The sequence below is a fragment of the Panthera leo genome, chromosome E1 (assembly GCF_018350215.1).
Source record: "Panthera leo isolate Ple1 chromosome E1, P.leo_Ple1_pat1.1, whole genome shotgun sequence".
Lineage (NCBI taxonomy): Eukaryota > Metazoa > Chordata > Mammalia > Carnivora > Felidae > Panthera > Panthera leo.
The window spans coordinates 11968066-11989737 of NC_056692.1; the positions used below are offsets into that span (position 1 = coordinate 11968066).

General features: G+C 49.5%; 1 protein-coding gene across 3 annotated transcripts in view; it reads right to left on the bottom strand.

The window, feature by feature from the left end:
* Positions 1–21672, bottom strand: part of LOC122206718 (myosin phosphatase Rho interacting protein) — a 154106-nt gene that overhangs the window by 36806 nt on the left and 95628 nt on the right. For 2 of the 3 annotated variants that reach the window (XM_042916158.1, XM_042916159.1), the window contains exons 7-12: positions 20713–20872; positions 8003–8144; positions 6988–7101; positions 5343–5399; positions 4018–4086; positions 1401–1490 (exon numbers count right to left, since the gene is read on the bottom strand). In XM_042916158.1, coding sequence (XP_042772092.1) covers positions 1401–1490; positions 4018–4086; positions 5343–5399; positions 6988–7101; positions 8003–8144; positions 20713–20872 — 632 coding nt within the window. Of the gene's footprint in view, positions 1–1400; positions 1491–4017; positions 4087–5342; positions 5400–6987; positions 7102–8002; positions 8145–20358; positions 20873–21672 lie in introns of all 3 variants that reach the window. The other variant, XM_042916160.1, reaches the window with a different exon arrangement.

Here is a 21672-nt window from a genome sequence, read left to right on the forward strand (position 1 = left end):
CCATCACACACTCCTAAGGCTCTTGTGACAGAGGGATTAGCTCTGCCCAGAGAGAGGTCTGGCATTTGTCCCAGCTCCTGGGAAGTAACCTATTTAAGGTGGGGGCTGGTCACTCCAGAAAGACCAGCCATGAAGGGAGAAGGCTGGGGCTCTGGGACACATGAAATCAGCCGACGTCTGGGGAGAGGGCCAGAAATTGCGCTCGATCACATGGATAGTTAACTCAATCAGCAACAACCATGAAGCTTCGATTAAAACTCTGGACACTGACTGGGTGAACTTCCTGAACTGGAAGCTCTGGGTAGAGCCACACATCACCCAAGAGGGTAATACATTCCCGAGGACTTGGAGGGTTTGTGTTTAGGGCCATCCCGGTACAATTCTCCAGGTGTCTTCCTCCGGCTTGTTCTGGTCTCTATCCTTCTGCTACAACAACACTACAATTGTATGTAGAGTGCTCCTATGTTCTGTGAGTCTTTCTGGCTAATTGTTGAGCCTGAGGGTAGTCTGGGGCACCCCTTGATCTTGCAGTTGGTGTCAGAAGGCAGATACACCAGTTGGAGATTATGCCCCCCTTTTTTTTTAAAACGTTTTTTAGCATTATTTATTTTTGAAGAAGAGAGATACAGAGTGTGAGCAGGGGAGGGGCAGAGAGAGAGACACAGAATATGAAGCAGGATCTAGGCTCTGAGCTGTCAGCATTGAGCCCGACACGGGGCTTGAACCCACAGACCGCGAGATCATGACCTGAGCTGAAGTTGGACGCTTAACCGACTGAGCCACCCAGGTGCCCCGACTGTGCCCTAATCTTGAGCCTGGCTGCCTCCAGGTAGCCCTCAAACCACCAGCTTTAATGAAATGGCCAAGAATCATTTTATTTTTCCTATCATATTTCTTTTTGAGGGCAGGGGCAATGCCTTGCTTGCCTGAGTCCCTCACAAGATCGTGGGGGAACAAAAGACATGAATAGATGGATAAATGTCCAAATGAAAGAACAAATCAGTAAAAACCTAGTATTCAAGGCTTACCTAACACTTCTATTTTTATTCCCCAATCCCATTGTCTTTCCCCAACGCCAGCATTTAAAAAAAAGAACCTTCAGTAACAGAAAGCTTCTAAATGGTACTTAGAAGAAAAATGCTAAAGATGCTAACATCTAATTGTTTTGTTCAGATCACAAGTTGGAGTTGGGATGAGGTGCTAAGGACACAGGAAGGCACAGGTCAAGGCACTCACGCTGACAGAAGAGAATGTATGCTGATCATGCCTGTGAGAGGTCACCTTATCCACAGGTGTCCCTGGACCAGGACATCACGTTTGTGGAGAAATATCCCAGCGGGTCAAGCCCGTGTCCCCCACCTCCACACCAAGCCTGTGTCCAAGCTCCACCCCAGGCTCACATGTATCTGAAAGCCGTAGTTTCTCTGGACTGGATACTCCGTGACATCATAACACGTGGATAAGTCAATTTCCCCGTCCAGGTCAGCAGCCTACAGAGAAACAGGAGAGGATCTTAGGAGATTTAGAAAGTAAAAGTCAACACTGAGGCAAGCGAATTTCCACGTTAGCTTTATTTTTCATGGGCATGTCCGCTGACAAGTGAGGACACTGCCTATCTTTGGCTACCTGGAAGCAGCGAGGCTATTTCCCTGAGCATCCTGCCAAAGATATCCAATCCATGCCAACGGTTCTCAAACGTGTGGTTGGAACCCTTATGCTCTTAAAAACCGAGGACCCCAAAGAGTTTTCATTTATGTGGGTTTCACCTACTGATGATATTTAACACAGTAGAAATAAACGTGAAAAAAAAAGTAAACCTATTTATTTGCTCATTTAGGAACACAAACCATTTTAGTTTTTATTAAAAAATATTTTTGAAGTCGGCAAGAGATTTTTGCAAATCTTTAAATGCTTGGTTTCCAAGGACAGCTGGATTCTCTCATCTGTTGCTGCATTCAACCTGTGCGATGTATCATTTTGACTGAAGTACGGTTGACCCTCGAACAACGTGAGCTGTGTGGGTCCAGTTATACATGGATTGTTTTCAAGGTAGCACAGTCCTGTAAATGTATTTTCTCTTCCTTAGGATTTTCTTAACAGCCTTTTCTTTTCTCTGGTTTATTTTATTGTAACAATACAGTATATGCCGCACATAACATACAGATATATGTTAATCTATTGGCAGGCTATTAGCCGTTACGTTTTGGGGGAGTCAGAAGTTATATGCAGGTTTTCAACTGTGCGAGGGGTCAGCACGCCCAACCTCTGCATTGTTCAAGAGTCAACCGCGTATGAAGACAGTCCAGCGTAAGGAGACATATTTTAATAGTCGTTTCTGCCCCCCTCCCCCCGGTTTTGAGGAATAATCGACATACATCACTGTATAACCCGAAGACGTACAGCATGATGGTTTGATGTACATATATCGTGAAAAGGTGTACTTTCTTAAAGGTGAACTGCAGAATGGAATCGCCAATCCTGTCAAGGACCTTTCCATACTGTTATATTAAAATCCACGGTTTTCTCCTGCCCCCTGAATGGCTCTATTACTCGTGCATGATTTTCTAACTTTACGTACTGGCCATCTGGAAGATACCAAGTTACGTGTATCTCCCAAAAGTCGACACATTTCATTACATAAGATCAAAACATCTGTTAGTGTGACCACCTACTCCATTAGGAGAGTCTGTCAATACAGGGAAGTTGTCAAGTTTGTGACAATGAATACGAATTTTCCAAAGTTCCAGTTTCGCTTGTAAGCTCAAACTGTATCACTGGCAACAAACAGTGGATTGTCTCCTTTGAAGGAATAGGCTCCCTTGGTGCATTTTAAAGCAAATGTCTGCCAGACACCAAAACGGAATGAGCAGTTTGTCTGTCAGTTGTTCTGTCAAGTGCAGGCAGTACTGCACGAGGAGAAGCACGAGGGGAAGTCTGTCTGGCAGCCAGACGGGGTGCAGGTGCTTCCAGCGAGGGACCCACTACGTTCTGTTACGCAGCAAAGGCGCCTTATGCTCACTGCCCATGTTGAATCACAGAATACAGAAAAGACGAGTATGCGAGAATTGACACTTTACATGGCATTTTAACTTTTTCACAATAGTTTTGAGTATACCAGTCCGTCAGCCCCCCGAAAGGGTCTCCAGGGGTCCACAGACCACACTCTGAGAACTGCTGGTCTACGCACACACTACCAACCACACGCTCCCGCGTTCCTTGATTTCAGGCAGCACCAGGGGCCTGCCGCCCACACTGCTCTCGTCTATCCCGTATCACTAACATCTCTCCGCTGCAGCCCGTAAGCGTTCAGGCTATGTAAATGTATATAACGAGCTAAGGACGGATATTAGATTCTTGCCAATCTTCTGCTACCACAAAAGTGCAGGAATGACTAACCTTGGGCTATATGCGGGAATATATCTGAAGGATCCCTGGAGTGGGATGCAAGGGAAAAGGTAGGAACACAGACTCAAAAAACTCAAAAAACACGGTATTTTTTAAGGAAGAAAAAGAGCCCCTTCTGGTTGGTCTTCAACCATGAAATCAGGACAGTCAACTGGGCCACCTGAATTCATTTGCCACATCCCATCTTTGTCCAGAAGACAAAGAACAAGATTTAGTTCTGTTTCAAGACATTCAATTCTCCACGAAACCTTTGTAGAAAAAACCAAACTGTTCATCCTGAGTTTTAAAATAAGACATCTTTCGGTGTTTTTCAAAGAACAGAGAAAAGAGAAGCCACTGAAACACTCTGCACCCAGGTGCCTCAAGCAGAGACTCAAAACAGCCCAACGTTTCAGAAAGACTCAGTCACAAGAACATCAAAAGCTGATGATATTATGCTCAGACTTCGCACCAGATCTACACTAGAAAACCCAAGATGGCCACTCGGACACCTGTCAATAGACAGAGGGGATGTCAGCCTAGAGAAGCAGTGTCTGGGAGCCTTGGGCTCCTGGGTGTCGCCTGGATCCCTCAACTGTCTCCACAACTAGGAAGGAAGCCAAAAACACTCACCTCCTCAGCCACCGAATCCCTGTAGTATCTTAGGCTTTGATCAGCAAGGACAAACCAGTGCTTCTTCCACTAAAAGGGAAGGGAAAAACCAGACTCAACTACCATGCAGCACATTTACTGCTCCAAGGCAATCCATAGCCAGAGTCCTGGGGGCACCTCCCAGAGCACAGGAAAAGCAGAGGGCAGGCGGCCCCTCCCACGAGTGGCAGACACACACAGGACTCTGCTCAGGCCGCAGGCAGCCATGCGCGCATGACGTCAGGGCACTTGCCAAGCCGCGGCTCCCCCGTGACAAGGCAGCATGGAGAGCTGGGGTGGGCCGCAGGCTACGGGCTTTCTGTAACCCACAGTGGTGTGGCTGGTGAAAAGTGCTTCGCAGTCCTCGATCTCAACTCCAGAGGCTGCAGACAGGGGGCTGGGCCCCCAGAGCTGGAAAGTGGCTGTGAAAACAGCATCTCCATCCTAAGGGGCTGCCTGTGAGCCACAGCCACTGGCTGGCTAACCAGAGGGGCACGCCCACCTGCAGCCAGCAGGAGCAAACCAGCCAGCCAGATTCCCAAGTCTTCACTGTGAGTAGCAAGGAGGGAGACTTGAGTCTTCAGGCAAGGCCAAGGGGATTGATATGGAGGAGAGAGAAAAAGAGGATGTTTCGGCACGGCTGCTCAGGAAGCAAGAAGGGGAGCTCAGGAGGGCAGGGTTTCGGGGCCTCTCGGTAGGAACTAGCAGACTCCTCTTCATGCCTCCTTGGAGGCCTGGCCTTCCAGCCCCAAGCAGGGTGGAGGTGGGGTGGCAGGTCCAGCTGCAAATGGCTCTTCCTGCTGGAGTCTGACGGCAAGAACGACCACACTGGCTTCTCCCAGGACCGCGGCTGAGCTGGAGTCCCCGGCAGAGTCTAGCAGCCCTTAGTTGCTGTCAACGTGGCCTGCCTCAGATGCATCCACAAGCCAACCACACCAGAGGCCTCCCCCATTCCTGGGAAGCCTGGGCTCTCTGGGAACTTTTAGGAAAGACTACCAGGTAGGGAGCTAGTGCTGTAGAACATTCCCCTAGCCTGAGGCTGCGATCCTTGCTGGGTGCAGGATGGTGGTCTTCTCCAGCGGCCCCCGCCTCTCACTGCAGAACTGAGAGTGGGGACGGCTGTGTACCTCCACTTCCCTGAGGAGATGGGGGTCTTGGCCACAGTTCTGGTCGACCACACAAGAGGTCATGCCGGAGGTGGGGGATCGAGCCAGTGCTCCCACCCCTGCTGGGGACAAGGCCAGGCAGACCCCACCCCTGCTCCCCAGTCTTTGAGGGGCCACAGCAGCCCAGCCCTGCACACTCACCTGGCCGTCCTCATACTGCTTGGTCAGCCAGCCTTTCTTGAAGTTCAGCAGGTCAGGCTAAGAAAGGGAGAAAAAAGAACAGTTCAGAAGAAGGCACTCTGAGCTATCTCAGTCATGGGGAAAGGGTGACTGACTGAGGGGCAGCAGGTGTCTCTGTCCGCATGAGGTGGGCAGCGGGAAGAGGCATTTCTCCACCTGCCAGACGAGCCAGGATGGCCTGCCTTGCCCAGGCGGGTGCTGCCCACAAACCCTCCACAGATTCATGTGTCTTCAAGGAAGGAGACGCCGGGCTCAGCGGGATGATGGGGAGGGAAGGGCATGGCCTGCGGGCACAGCAGCAGCTGGGCTGCCCAGACGCTCTGACAGAAGCCTGCCTGGCGGCAGAGGACGGCCCAGAGGGAGAGTCAGTCGGTGTTTCACACGAAGGGGAAAACCTGCAGTGACCACTAAAAGGAGAAATCAGAAGTTCCCGCAGAAGCCACAGGAAGGCGGAGAGAGGAAGGCGGAGAGAGGAAGGCGGAGAGAGGAAGACGGAGGAGCGGAGACCAAGCGTGGCGTTGAGCAAGATGCAGGAGCAACCCTGCCGAGACTTTGGGGCCACCTATCTACCAGGATGAGTTTGAGTCTCCGTTTCCCGGCAAGATGCAAACCCAGGACAGCTGACAGCAGAGCGGGGGAGCTGGCCCTGCTGGGCTCTACTGCACCCGTGGCCCTGGGCCTGGGGAGCAGCCCAAGGAAGCACTTTAGGCCCACCCGCAGCCCTGCTGGGCCCTGCTTGTGTTCACAGCTGGACATCTGTCAAGTTGGCACCTGAAGAGATGAGGATCTCCTTCCCTTTGGCCCACGTGCTTGCTCTCACTTTTCTACAGGTATATCTCCACCTCCACCAGAAACGGGCTGTGATGTCTTTCTGTATCTGAAGGACCGGGAGGGAGTTGTTCCAGGAGCCTCTGTGCCAAACCTCTGAGCAGCACCCAGACTCCAGGACAAGACAACCCTCTTCCAGGTAAGAAGCCCTCCTATCCTGGCTCAGTTCCACGTGTGTGGCTGGTGGCTCCACACCCTAGGGGTAGGAGTGGCACCAACCACTTCTCAGAAGACCGCGGACAAGGCAGAGAGGAGCCCCGGGTCACCATGTGCATAGCTGTCCTTCATTCCCGGGGCCACTGGCCGGCCACTCTCGGCTCCCCAAGGGAGCGAGGGTCCCGTCTGGCCACTCCCCACCTGCACCTCCACTGCTGCAGCTCAAGTGACCTCGGGCAAAAGCGTCTCTCCTGTCATGAGACACCATGAACGAGGCAAGGGCTCCCAGCAAGAAGGGGCTCCTGCCTCCAAAATGTCACAGAAACAAACACCCAAAGCAAGAACAGAGGTTCCTTGTTGCTGTGGCCCTGGTTCTCTGAAATCAGGATTTTGCTGCCTTGGCCAAGTGGCCTCCTCTACTCGTGACCTCAGAGCTCAGGACGCCTATGTATCCAGAAAAGGGAAAAGGAACACCGCATCTGCTTCCCACGCACAGACACAAAGGCCCGTGCAGAGGGGACAGCCAGCATGGACGCACGGACATAAGCAGACAGTGACCCCAAGTGACAGAAGCAGCAGGAGCGGCGTCTCCAGGCTTTGCTGTGCGGGCGCCTGGGCTCACCGTCAGGGAGGACTCCGTGGACCTCCTGTCCAGTGACTTGGCTCTTCGGTGTGGAGACAGGGGGGAGGCCGAGGTGTCCGGGAGAGGAGCTGTGGGGGCTTCGCTGGGGAGGTCCTGTGGCAGAGAGCAGCCGCCAGTCAGTACAAGCCAGTAAAGTCAGGTGGGGAGCAGGGAAACCAGGAGCCAGAGCTGTGGGAGGGTCAAGAATGTTCCCAGGCGAGGAGGAAATCACTCTGTCTGGGCTCTGTCTGGGTAAGTCTGGACCAGAGCAGGGACGGGAGCCAGTGTCCTGGGACTCCTCGTCCGGCTCCATCCGCTTTCACGCAGCGGGTTCAAAGACGCATTAGTTGTTAAAGCAGCCTTTTCTTTCGGATGCGCTAGTCACCGTCACTCTCCTGGTCCCATCCCCATCCCCTGGCTTCTCGGGGTCACGGAAGGAAGAGCCCCAGGCTCTGAGGCAGCGGGCAGCAGAACACCTCATGAGCCCAGACAGGGGCTGGGGAGGAAGATGAAGATCGGACACAGCAAGGGCCACAAGAGGCAGGTGGGCTGCCTGGGAGGAGGAGGAGGAGGAGGAGGAGGAGGAGGAGGAGGATTATTTCAGAGAGACCTGCCTTGTGGACTAAGTAGAGAAGCGAGGGCAACGGCCGCCACTCGAAAGAAAGAGGAAGGAAGGTGCTCAGCCTCGCGGCCGGGCTGCCTCGAAGAGAAAGAGAGCAGCTCCGGTTATGAGCTGGGACCTAAGGCTCGCTAGACTGGCCTTTAGCAGAGATGGGTCAAGTTCTGACAGGAAGATGCAGAAGGCAGGCCTCGGCCTCGAGAAAGTCACTAACTGGAGGAGAGGAGAGACCTGAGCAAACAAGTAGGAAATGAGAACAGGAAGCCCAGTGGAAGTGCATCCGGGTGCGTTTGGGGGCTCTGTGAGGAGGTGTGGGGCCATATGCTGATGGAGCCCCAGTGGCCGCACGTGGCACCGCTTGGGCCTCAGCGCTGGCCCCAGGCCCCGGACGCTCACCCGTTTCCTGGGAAACGCCCTCTTCTCACTGCGGCCCTGGCGAGTGTCACTTGATGGCGAGGGCCCGGCTGTCGAGTTAGTCTCCATGTGCTCTGCCTTCTCAATGTCCAAGGCCTCAAATTTCTCAATGACCTGGGACCTCCTACAAGAGAGGACACGGGGCTGCTGAGGGGGAGACGGGGTCCCCCCACAGCCTGAGGCGGGCTTGGTCTTCAGTTACAGAGGGCTCCTTCAGCCAATACCGCCATGCCTGGCCCATCCCAGTCTTCCCTGGGCCTCCCCCTTCGCAGGGCGTGTGGCCTATGCACACAGGACACTTGGCTAGCTCACCGGACACCCCGGCCCAAGCTCCCTCTCCCACCACCGTGGAGGGGGAAGCCATGCAGGGGCTGGGAGCAGCTCAAGGGCAAGGGCCTCCCCTTCCCCCCAGCCTGTCCTTGCCCTCTATCCCCACGCTGGAAGCCCCTGCATGGTCTGTTGACACACTTGGCGGTCACACAGCTCATTGCCTGGCCTCCTCTCCTGAGCCACAGACATGATCAGAAGGCAGCCACCGCCTCGGAGGGTGGCAGCCTCAGTCCTCATTGCAACCCTCAGCAGACCACGATGCAGCCCCCACCCCAGGGCAACCAAAAGTTAGCAAGAAAAAGGCCCATGAATTAACATTGTTTCTGCCAACAGTAAAAAGAATCAAAAACCAAATTAAAACAAAAACAAAGCGAGTTGATTTCGTGTGAAAGGCCGGCGCATCATCAGGCCATCTACGGCTGGAGACGGAGCTGAGATGGGAGCGAAGCAGGCGAAGGAAGGGCGAGTAACGTCACACAGCGACACAGCAGGAGAAGGTGGAGAGGGGCAAGACCTGAAAGAAAATAAGGCTGGAAAATGAATAAACAGAAAGGGACTGCTTTTTAAAATCAAATAATGGTAAATCAAAATTATCCAAAGAATTAAAGAAACAAACACCCAAGGTGATCACTGAGAAGGGGAGACCATCCTTGTCCCTGAGTCACAGGGAGTCGCCATGGTGGCTGAGGGCAGGGAGGCCGGGGGGGCACGGGGGCTGAGGCCTAGTCCTCACCCTTGGGGGCCTGAGACTTGGGCCCTGTTTAAAACAGGGACAAGGCCCCAGGTGGAGTCACCTGTGCTAAGCCCACATCACCAAACTGAGACTTGATATTTAATTACAGTTTCAACCTCTCCCAGGAGTGGAATCTTAACCCAGCCAATCTGGAATTATCTGGTCAGCACTAGTGAGGTGCTCTGCCTGAGAGCCCTGTGCTGTCCCCCAAAGGAAGGTGAGCTTGCCTGAAACAATGCACGTTTTGCCAGTAACTTCCTTGTCCCACTCCCTTCTGCCTACAGAAGTCTTTCATTCTGTACAGCTCCTTAGAGCTCTTTTCTATCTCCTGGATGGAATGCCGAATCACTGAGTAAAGCCAGTGAGAGCTTTAAAATTTAAAGTTTGCTGAATTTTGTTCTTACAAGTTTGGTGGCGGTGGTGGGGCTCAAAAGAAACTTCGGACAGCTTCAAGGACAACGAGAAACACAGCCAGCCGTGGTACCTGTGAACCCTTAAAGTCTTCGGTCTTTCTCACCATTTCCGAGGGCCATGGGAAGATCCTCTTGTTCTGAGCTCTGCTCTCTTCGTGTTGAGCTCCTGATCTAATTGGCTCCCTACAGTCCCCCACTGGACCGGACCATGCTGGGAACCGTGGCTAGTTCAGTGTGTAGTGTTCCACTTGACTGGAATCCCCCATCCTTGGTTTAGTACTCAGATTCCCTACTGGGGGCTCCTGATGGTTCAGTGTGCATTCCCCACTTCATGGGAATCCCAGTCCACAGTCCCCATTCTTTGGGGTCCGCTGCTTCAGCACCTTCCCTAGTCCCCAGTTCCACGTTGAGAACTGCTGGTGGTGCACACAAAGCCTTTTACTGGTTAGAAATATCTCAGCTACTGCTGGTGCATTAGCGTGCACAGAAGGTAAAGGCTATTGCTAATGAGAATCTCAGAAGCCAAAAGCTACCAAACTGGTGGGCACAGGCTGAGCACTTAAAAACTCTTAGGAGGGCTCGGCACCTAACTCTAAGGCTCCCGTGTCCAGACAGGCTGGTCATGGACGGACACAAGAGCGACACTAGGTCACCTGCCAACCTCAAGAAACTTTCCGTGCAACAAGGTACACTGTAAAACACCACACCATTCCCAACCCAGCAGCACATCCCTTTTAGGCATCAATTTGGTTCTGTGAGACTCGAAGACTTAGCTAGAAGAAACGGGATCTTTAAATTCTACAGTTGAACACACTGACTTCCAGCACGCTTACACTTATTTTATGGCTCAAGGACTATAGGGCCAGGAACTATAGATACCTACAAAAATGCAAAATCTTACTAAAGACAACCCAGAATCGCAGGGGCTGTTATGGGAGCGTCCCAGTTAGACAAGATCATTTATTTAAGAAGTGCACTTAAAAGCAGGGGTTCCTAATCGAACAAACAGAATGGGATACTTATTTTAATTGGTATGCAGAAGCTTCCAAAGGCTTCAAGATTCCAAAACAGCTTCATTGAAAGTTTTGTTGTAAAGGCTAATGAAAAATTAAAGACACAGAAGGTATCTAAAACAACACATAGGCCTCTCCCATTACACCTTCCGAGGAGTCTAACATCAAAACACTGGCTCAGAAATGAGTATCTCATTTGTAACCGACTGGACCATTAGAAAAAATTTTGTCCTCAAACATTTTGGGTAAATCCCTCAACACCAACTTGAATGCTTTCAAATCTGCCTTTGAAGGAGGTGCCCACGTGGACCCTCCCAGAGGTGGTGGGACTCTGGGGAGTTCCCTGGTAAACTGCTACATTATTCTCTGAAACAGCCAACGGAAACTAAAATTAATGAAAAGCCTTGCCAAATTCTGGTAGATAAGAGAGGCTACAGAGGGGATCCTGGGAGAACTGGCAGAAGCCAGACAGTGAGAATTCATACCTGAGTCAGCTCTCCTGAATGCCCAATTGAGAGACCAAAATAAAATTTCACACTCTCCCTTCCTTTCCAAATCCAAACCCACTGGCTCTTGATCGTCTCTTCAGGGACAGCTACTACCTTCTTGCTTGTTTTGCGTCCTAAGAACTTGGCTTAGTTTTCGGCCCGGACGGGGCATACAGGTTGCTGGTTCTTTTTGGCTCTCTTTGAGAGAAACTCTGGATCTTGGGAAGGTAGTAAGTATCCTTTACATCCTCTTTGAGTCCCCACTTACATTGATGGGGAGTTGTTCAATACTGCCAGAAACATTTGTTTGTCCTGGCTGAAAAGTGGCAAGATATTTAAAACAAGTTTTTAAGTGGTTCTGTGGTTACAAGTCAGCCAAGTTGGAAGCGGATAACCAGAGCCTGACAGGGTTGTTTAGGCCTTCTCCCTTAAGCTAGAATGAAACTATGTACCAGAAGAAAAGAAAAAGTATCTGAAACCTCTGTGAAAGGATATAGTAGAACATTCCAAAGACAAACAGTTCTAAATCCAGAACACAGAAATCTTTTGATTTCCACCCAAGTTGGAAATCTCCTTCCTGATACACAGAAGCAAACTGAGGATAATGTAGCTGCACGGGTGGATCGACTTACGATACCGTTTAAGTCAAAACTCAGAAATCTTTGAGGAATTAGAGCAGTTGTTCACAAAACCAGAAACTCGGCTCTAAAAACACTTCACAGTCCGTCTATCCTTTTTTACCAACACCAAAACCTCCTCTACAGATCTCCAAAGGCTTGTAAAGTATTGTAAAAATTCTGGCCTCAGGAAACAAAAGGCCTTCTTGGAAGCCTTTATATTCTTTCCTTGTGCCTTTGTGATGTAAATGTTCTACCTGGTCTTCTCTGGGACCTCTTATCTAAGGGTCTACTCTTTGAAATACCAACTCCAGGGAGGGAATTCTTATCAGAAAAGCAAAAGGGGGAAAGATTATTTGGAACACGAGTAAACGAAAGATCTTAAGTGTCTTCTCCATAAAAATAAAAAGCTCTTGCCATCTGACCAGGTAACCTTATTTCATCTGCCAGAAACACAATTTGGATCCAACTTATAACCAGTGCATTTTATATTAATGTCTCTTTCCACGGCTAAAATTTTAGAATGGAAGCTATAAGGTGTGTGTGTATGTGTGTGCGCGTGCACGTACATGTGTATTTTCTACCTATAGATGATACTGCCAAAATTAATTTGTAAAAGAGCTCTCTCAGGTCATGATCTCATGGTCCATGTGCTTGAGCCTTACATCAGGCTCTGTGCTGACAGCTCAGAGCCTGGAGCCTGCTTTGGATTCTGCCTCTGTCTCTCTCTCTCTCTCTCTGCCCTTCCCCTGCGTGCGCTCCCGTGCACACACTCTCTCTCAAATATAAACATTAAAAAAATTAAAAAAAAAAAGAAAAGAGCTCTATTTAATTGGCTTCAAGAAAATTAAGTACTTATATGAATTAAGTACTAACAATATTCTAAAACTTACAACAGAGAGTAACCTAATGCTTTTTAGATTCATGTGCTCTAGGAAAATATTTGGTATTAAAACTGATTTAAGTGTGTTAATTTAGTTAAAATAGACGTGTCTTCAGAGTTATCAGCATTAACTATAATACCTTTCCACAACTTTCACTCTATCTAGGTTTACTGGTCAAATAACCTCATGGTGTCTATGTTATAACAGACGTTGCTGGCTGACTCTGTCCAAATATTTCACAAAGTCTTCACGGGTAGTCTAAACACAACTGATCTATGAACTGAGATATGCAATTTTAGGTGAACTTTTCAGCAATAATTATATTTTTGATATGCCTACTTAAATGGTTTCCCCAAATCTTTTTGGTAACTTAAAAATCTGAAGAGTTTTACTAAATTAAATGAGTAGTAGTCATTGAATGCCTAGATCATTTCCAAATAAAATACTGAAACAATTACTGAACGTTGGTTTATCTCCTTTTTTGCTTATTATAAAGAAATTAAAGAGATTTGGGTCTATTAAACATATTTTGTGCTACACTAAAAAAAATCTATTATGAGAAAGCATGTTTCCAGAAAATACAAAATGTATTTATACATTTGCCAGGCACAGAATGCTAACATAAGACAGTTCACAATTATTTACTACTTTATTTTCACAAGATATTAAGTTTTTAAGGGATAACAATTCTAACACATGTAGGATGTGTGTTTCGGGTAAAAGAAGATATGAGGAATGGAGATCAATTTTTGTTGAAGGAAAAGAAAGTAACTTTATCCCAAAGTGAGACTAGTTGTTTCAGAATGAAAAAGAGAAAAAAACAGGACAAAATCAGAACGTAAGAAAGAAAACTAGAGAAGGTCTGTGGAAGGGGAATCTTGGGAAAAGAATTTTATACATGGTCAAGCTAACATTAAAATGAACTTGAACTGAAAAGAAAAAAGACAACTATTAACCTCAAAAGTAAGATGGTACAGTATCAGAATTTGGTATTCTCTCTTAAAATAAGGACAAAATTTTCTAGGAGTATTGGTCTGCTATTGATAAGAAGTTGTGAAAGGGTTTTTACTTTTTAATTAACCTGCTGAGAAAACATAGATTTTGTGTCTTATCAAAATAATGTCCTGTGTTTCATGTGGTCTTTATCAGGTCTTTGATTACTGAAGAAATCCTCTATTAAAAGAGCTTAGGGCTTTTGTTGTTGTTGTTTTACAATCATGTAATAACTTTCTGTATTTGCCTATAAAGTTTATAATTGCCACTTTGGTTAAGTGTTAACGGAGTGTTGTTTCCTACTGATCTAAGATCCTATGTGACCAAGTGTTTTAAAACCTTTTGGTATTTTGACGAACTTCTCAAAAATGCAATTCTAAACCAAGTCTTCTTGACCTAGCAGTAACTTTGGGATTTTTCAGAGGATCTCTAAAAATCATAAAAGATTTGCTCTCTCTCCTTTTAAAAGAGAGATGTTCACTAATTAGGCTTGACACATTACATTACATGGGCAGCATTATCACATAAGTGAGGCTAAGCCTTCTTAGGTTCTGATATGTCCTGATGCAATGTTATCAGTCATAATTCTAGCTGTTATCTTAAAATGTTGAACCTCACAAAAATAACCAAATTTCCCTGTCCTTTCCATTATAGTGAACTCTCGTCTGATCTTTATGGGCATTTAAAAAAAAATTTTTTTTTAATGTTTATTTATTTTTGAGAGAAGAGAGAGAGTGTGAGCAGCTGAGGGGCAGAGAGAGAGGGAGATACACAATCAGAAGCAGGTTCCAGGCTCCAGGCTCCAAGCTGTCAGCACAGAGCTCGATGTGGGGCCCGAACTCACACACTGTGAGTGAGATCGTGACCTGAGCAAAGTTGGACACTTAACAAACTGAGCCACCCAGACGCCCCTAACTATGGGCATTTTTTAAGTCTTCTGTTATTTACAGAGAATTATTGTTTTACTCTGATGCTTTTATGGAAGTGTTCATGGAAAGGACTTTGACAAATAAAGATTTCTAATAGCTTTATGACCATAAAAATGAACTGGGGAAGAATTTCCAAACTAATGAAAAAACTGGGTTCAAGCAGAACGAGAATTACATAGGACTGAATGAACTGAGGATGATTATAATTTTACATGACCTTTTGTTTGAAATGCTGCTAGTTCCTTAATGTTTTGCTCTTTCAGATCTAGGGAAACCTTTTCACTCAAGGGATCTATGACCTACAGCAATTTGGTAGGGCATACCTTTATGGTTAAAACAGTTACTTTTTCTCTCTACCTGATCCCTCCAGAATTCGTAAACTCTTGAGTATTCTTTTCATGGCAATATATTTAGTTATTTGTAGAAGTTCAATAAAAATCTGTTCTCCCTAGAAGAGGACACAACTGGAAACACTGGCTTTATTACCAAGGCTCTGACTGGAATGTTTCATTTTGGAGATATGCACAGACTGAGATCTGACCAGACAGCTTTAAGGAGCTGCTTGGAAAAATCGGGCTGGTACCTTGCTATAGGGTTCCCAGCAGCCTTCCAGGTGCTGGTGACTTCCTGACAGGCCTATGAACCTCAGGACATTTGGAGGGAACTTTGAGAAGAGAGAAATTCACCCAAACTATAGGTACTGCAGGTAAAATCTAATGGTGAGTGCTTGGCTTGGCTTCCTGGCCTCAGAGAAGAGATCAAAGTTCCAGCAAAGCTGTCTTAAAAACAGCTTATATGGTTAATTGCTATTTTTGCTGTACTTATAAAATCAGGCCAAGTTTAATGTAAACCAAGTAATTTTACTGTGACTATCTTTTAAAAAATGGGAATAACTATAGAGAGAAAAACTTTGCATCTTCGTAGGTATGAGGTTCTAGTCTGTTAATTGTCTTTGAGGTTTGTTTGGCTCCATACCTGTACATAACTTGGTCTGTCTAGTTTTTGCAAATATCTGGCTATGACTCTAAACTAACATTTCCAATTTTCTCTCCTCCTTCTGATTTGGAATCACTAAGAACAAAGACTGCCTTTAAGGGTCCTCCTCACTCCCCAGATGGCAACCAAACTTTAGAGAACTGAACCTTGGGTCTACATCTCCTAATTAAAAAGGGCCCCACAGCAGCTGGAGACCTCAAAATCAAACTAAGAAGAAAAGTAGCTGATATCAAAAGACTGCTTGTACCCAAGATGCTGTATCAAGACTTCATTCTTTAAACATGAAATGAAATTCTTTCTTCTTCTCTTTCCTTTACTCTGGCACTGGTCTGGAAAGAATGCCATCATCCATATCTGTCAGGCCATTACTAAGGGAGGGGGTGGGGTGGGATGCGGGGGGGGGGGGGGGGGGGGGGGGAACCTTTTGGATTGCCAGATTTATCATAAACAAAGAGCTCTTATCTGTCCATTGATACTAGAGATCTCCTGGTCCTCCCCATGACCAATTTCTCTTCTAGTCCCAACTGACCCCCTGAACTTAGGAGTCACTTACAGAATCTGACTTTTACATCCAGAACATCTAGTGCCCTGTTTTCACCTTTGTACAATTATAATTGTACTCGCCCAAAAGATACAAATTCCTAAGCAAATCACAGTACATTTGCATTCTGGTGTTCTTGTGATTATCTAAGTCAGATCTGTTCCCCATTACAAAAAGATCTCACTAGCAGTACCCATCTTTGGAAGGCCAAGGTTGTTCTTGGTAATGGGATATCCCTTGATTATTTTTCAGCTAAATAAGAAAATGTCTGTGCTGTGGTCAATGCCACTTACCGCACCTGGATTAATACTTCTGGGGGAGTTGACACCTGGCTACATTAAATCACTGAAAAAGCAACTTCACTTAAAAAAGTGATTCCTGGGGTGCCTAGGTGGCTCAGTCAGTGAAGTGTTCGATTTCGGCTCAGGTCATGATCTCGAGGTTTGTGAGTTCGAGCCCGGTGTTGGGCTCTGCGCTGACAGCTCGGAGCCTGGAGCCTGCTTCTGATCCTGTGCCTCCCTCTCTCTCTGCCCCTCCCCCGCTCATGCTCGGTCTCCTTCTGTCTCAGAAATAAACATTAAAAAATTTTTTTTAAATAAGAGGAGGAGACTGCTTTAAAAAAAAAAAGAAAGAAAAAAAGTCAACAGACCCAGAATAAAGTCACCTGTGCTAAATCCAAGTCACCAAATAGTGGTTAATCCCTAACTTAATTACAGTTTCAACCTCTCCCAGGCAAGGAATCTTAAACCAGTAAATTTGGAATTACCTAGTCAGCACTAGTGAGTTATCTACCTGATAAGACCCCTGCTGTCCCTCAAAGGAAGGTGACCTTGCCCAAAACAATGCACTCTTTGCTATTATTAACTTCCTTGTTCCACCCTCTTCTGCCCATAAAAGCCTCTCTCTTCTACCTATAAAAAGTTTTTCATTTTGTACAGCTCTTCGGAGCTCCTATTTGACAGACGAGATGCTGTGTGATTCATGAATTGTTGGATAAAGTCGATAAGATCTCTAAAGCTTACTCAGTTGAATTCTGTTTTTTACAACCGTGACATGCCACCAGACCAAGGCCTGCCCTCTCAGGGACACCCAGGCAAGTGCCCCAAGGTCACCCCACAGGAAGGGTTTTTACTTTCATTCTGGACTAGTGGCAGAGTCAAGGGGAGCAAGTGAAGGGCCTCTGAGCCCCAAAGATAAAAATCTAAGGGAGACTAATATCTAACTCTAGAAGGAAAAAGAGGAAATGGGCTCAAATCCTGAGACCCCGCCAAGAGACTCAAGAAGGGTTACCAGTAAAAATGGATCTCTTAGGGTTTCTTCATCCCAGAAGCTTAAGATCAAGGGCAGAATTCTCGGGTCCTCTGGGCTCTCTGCCCCTCTCTGTGCTCACACACAAAGCAGGAGCTCTGGGGCCCTAAACCTCCGCAGAACCTTCTCCAGGAACACAGCTTGCTCCCAGGCCAACCTGCCAGAACCAGCAGCGCAGGCAGCAGGCAGCAGCGGTTGAGGGAAGGCGGCAAGAGAGGGTGTGCGCAGCGAGCGCAGGCAGCGCGGGCAGCGGCAGGAGCTCCTGGGAGCCACAGGAAGCTCTTGCAAGCGCTCAGCCTGCTTGGGTGGATGGGGCCCCAGGCGCCACCACCCTGGAGGTTCCAGGCCCACGCACAGACCCAGGTACTACCACTTGCAGAAGGGGAGCCCCTCCAACTGACCCCGGGGCCTAGAGAGCCCTGGGAAGGCCGCATGGAACGGTGCCCCACCGAGTCACCTGCGGCTCACGAGCCACCGGCCTGCCAGGGCTGCAGAGAGAGGAGTCAGATGAGGAAAGGAGAGTGGCACTTGACACGGCCTCTCCACACAGAGGGGGTTTCTGGTGAGGTCAGCCATGGCTTATTTTGCAAGGTGAGTGAGACGCTTTTAAACTGGTTCCCTTGAGGTACTGCAGGTGTGGCAGGAAACATCCCCCTGGGCTGGCTGACAGAGAGGAGGCACCTGCACCCGTGCCCCGCCTGATCTCTCCAGGTTCCCAGCCCAGGTGAAGGGCAGGACCACAAAAGACCTGGTCCTGGTGTCAGTCACCAAGAGTTTAACAAGGGCCATGGCCTCCCCCATGCGTGTTTGGCAGTGACTCACCATCCAAGAAACATCTGAAAAGCTCTGGAGCAAATCTGAAGAGCAATCTGAGCGGCCCATAAAGGATTGCTTCAGGGCCTTGGCCTGTCAGGTGACCACCCCCCACTGTGCCCCCCCCACCTGGCTCCCGGGCCAGCCTGGCTCAGCTGTGGCCGACGTCCTGCCAATATGGGGTTCTGCTCTATTCAACCAGGACGCAGGGATCCGATCAAGCACAGGGTGAGCTAGAGTGCAGGCCTAGCAAAGTGATAGCAGCCAGTCAGATGTCATTAGGGTAAGAAAGTGACAATACAATGTGAGGACGCAGAGCGGGTGGGCTCCAGGGGTGCCAACACCAGGTGGAAACCCATCTCCATGGTGGCAAGGAGCATGCAGAGAGAAAAGCCCCAGAGATGCCATCTACCCCAGGCTACTAGACAAGAACAAGTTCAAAGCCAAGCAGGTGTGCTGAATGTTAATTCTTCGGTCTGCCGCTGAACCAGGGCAGCCACTCGGGAGCCTCCAGGATCCACAGCCTGCCTGCCGGCCAGTGCAAGCCTCCTCTGCTCTGGCCCACAGGCCTCCTAGTCTCTGGCAAGCCCTCTCAACTTATCTATTTACTTAACTGCTTTAAGGGCAGCCGTGGTCCCATCCTGGGTCACATCATGGGAGCAGGGTCTTTCCAGTTAAGGGCCCAGTGGGGATGTGCAGCCTAGCTCTGTTACACCAGGCTGTTCCTGTGAGGAGTCACCTGCTTCTGAGGCCCCATCTCTGTGTGTGACCCAGGCACCTCTTGGGGTTGCTAATCAAACAAGAAGACAGCCAGGGCTTGAAGGCCGCCTCCCAGGCATCAGGTCAGCTTCCTTCTCCCTCTGCCTAGGAATCAGGCACATCTGCTTTCTTCTCAAGACCAACAACTCTGGGCATCTCCTCCTTATTCTGGAGGTGGACCCACAAGTGCACAGGTCCCTCCCACCTGGGGCTTTGGGAGAGCAGGTGGGTATTAAGAAAAGGGAGCAGGAGAGAAAGGCACCCTGCTCACAGCCGGCCCCTCGAGGAGGGGAGCTCATCGCCACCCTGGCCTGTCTCTTCAGCATGCCGACTCTGAGCTTTAGTTAGGCTTCGGCAGGGTGGGGAGGACATTCTGGGAATGCTTTGGGAATTTAAGTCTGAACCTCTTTTTTCGGAAAGAGGTTTCATTCAGGAACCTAATGAAAATTTCGGATTTTCTTTTCCCAGAAAAATGTACATATGGACTCTCCAATCATTTAGGGGGGTTCGTGGACCTCCAGCAGTTCACCCCCGGACCCGGGTGAGACCCCTGTTGTCAAGGCTCTGTTTACAGACTCAGGGATGAAGCTCCTACTGGAAGGGGGCACTCCAGTGCCGTGATCCGGGTCAGGGCCTCAGAGATGGAACCAAGCTCTTTCCACAGCTCTCTGGGAAGCACAGGGCCGGTGGAACAAGAGAAAAGGAGGACAGAGCCCTCCTCTCTTCATACCACAGTTGAGTTCCATGCCTCTGTCCCAGGCCCTGTCCCAGTTCTCATCTCTAAACCCTGTCTCTCCCCAGGAAGCTGTGGTTCTGTGAGCCTCCCCATGTCATGTTTCAGCCAAGCCCGGATGAAGAGCGATGCTGTTGGACGCTCGGTAACCTCACAGGCTACCTCAGCTTCCCTGTGACTTCCCGTGGCTGCCCACCCCACCTCCTTCAGTGCCCTCCACCCGTGCCAGGAGCGTAAGGGCAAGGGGAGCCAGCCCCTACACTTCTGGGCTCTCCCTGCCTCCACAGGCACCTCAGAGAACAGAAATGGACCAGGAAAGAACAGATGCAGCCACATAAGGCCCAGCGGCCCTTAATGTATCAGCGCCAGGAGGCACTCACAGGAAGCAGCTGGCCTCTGGCCCAGATCTCTGGGTGTCCAGAGAGGAATCCTACATTTCTGGCTACCGGGGGCTGAGTTCTGTGATCAGAGCCCAGGCTCAAAAAGGGAAGGCTCCCCACACACTCTGAACAGAAAGGGAGAACAAGTGTGCTTTGGGAACGTGTGCATGCATGTGTGAGGTGAGGAGAGGAAATGTGTGCATGAGAGTATGTGTGAGGAGACATGTCAAAAGCATGTAAAAGAACACAGGAGTGTGTGTGTGTGTGTGTGTGTGTGTGTGTGTGAGAGAGAGAGAGAGAGAGAGAGAGAGAGAGAGAGAGAGAAGAGAGAGAGACAGAGAGAGAGAGAGACTGTATAAAGGAGGGGCGCGTGTCTGTGCACATGTGGCCCTCTAATCCCCTCCTTACCTCCGCTCGTTGCCAAACAGACGGGCCACCTCTTCCCTGCCAGGGCTCCGGGCCCGAGTCCTACGCTCCAGCCGCCTTCTCTCCACTTGGAAGGCTTCTCGGTGGCTGATCCTGACGGCCTTAGGGACGTCGGCCAGGGCGGCATACTGCCTGCTGGCTTTAAAGGCAAAGGTGCGCCCCAGTCTCTCTGCTCCCCGCCCCCCAGCGCTGCTGGAGTCCGTGTGGGCGGGGGGCCGGCTGGCCACGTCCAGGGAGCCACGGGAGCTGCCGCAGACAATTCGGCGGGGGGGTCGAGAACCTGGGGAAGGAAGGGGATGACCAAGCTCCTGGGAGGGCGGTCCGGGGCCACTATACCTGTTGTTGGGGGTGCTGGGGCTGGGAGGGGAGAGCGGCGGGGGCAGCTGCTGCTCCTCGGCCTTCAAGTCCTGCTTGGTCTTCTCCAGGGAGAAGTAGCCGCTCTCTACCCGGACTTTGCGGCCACAGTCCATGCGGTCGCTGCTCATGGCGCTCTCCTCTGGAAGAGACAAGGGAGGCGGGAGACACACTTAGCCTGCTGCCATCTTTGGTTTCTGGGAACTTTTTAAAGTCCCATATGGCTCGCCCTACTGCAGAACCTTGGGACAGGAATGAAATACCCTTCCCACACAAGTCCCTCATCCATCTCTCTCCTAACCTGGCTGCCCCTGTTAGACTGCCTGGGGGTCCCTGAGCTTCCAGTTGGAGGGCTTCTTGGGGGAGCAGGATCCCTCGCCCCCGAGAGAGGTCCCACCAACAACCGCTTCTTAGCAAGCATCAAGGAGGAAACCAATGGCCAAGTAGCCGTTTGGCCTTTTAGCACATCTGGGGACAGCAGAGGCAGGGGACTTCTGCAGGAACGAGGGGAATGGATGGGTGCTACCCATGAAGAGCTGAGGCAAAATGTATTTTGGCCCGAATGAACTGGGTCAGTCCTAACTGTCTTGTCTTTAATGAGCTGGACAAAATATAAATGGGAGAGGCCAGCCTATGTCACACGGAGCCCTCGAGGGCCCAGGCCAGGGAGGCAAACGGTGCCTCCCTGCCTCTGCTCCGGTAATTCCAAAGCGCTAAGTGAAGGGAGCACAGCAAAGCCTCCGGAGCACCCTCTTCCCTACTGTGTGCGCCCAGGGGCTGGGCAGGATGGGACAGCGAGAAGGACGAGGCTGCCCTAATGAGTGCTGCTCTCAGGACACGCTGGGCTGCCAGGGTCAACTAGGCCACGAACACAATGCAGCCACTGTGACAGGAAGGCCTCCCGGTACACAGACCTCGTTCCGGAGCAGTTTGATTCTCACA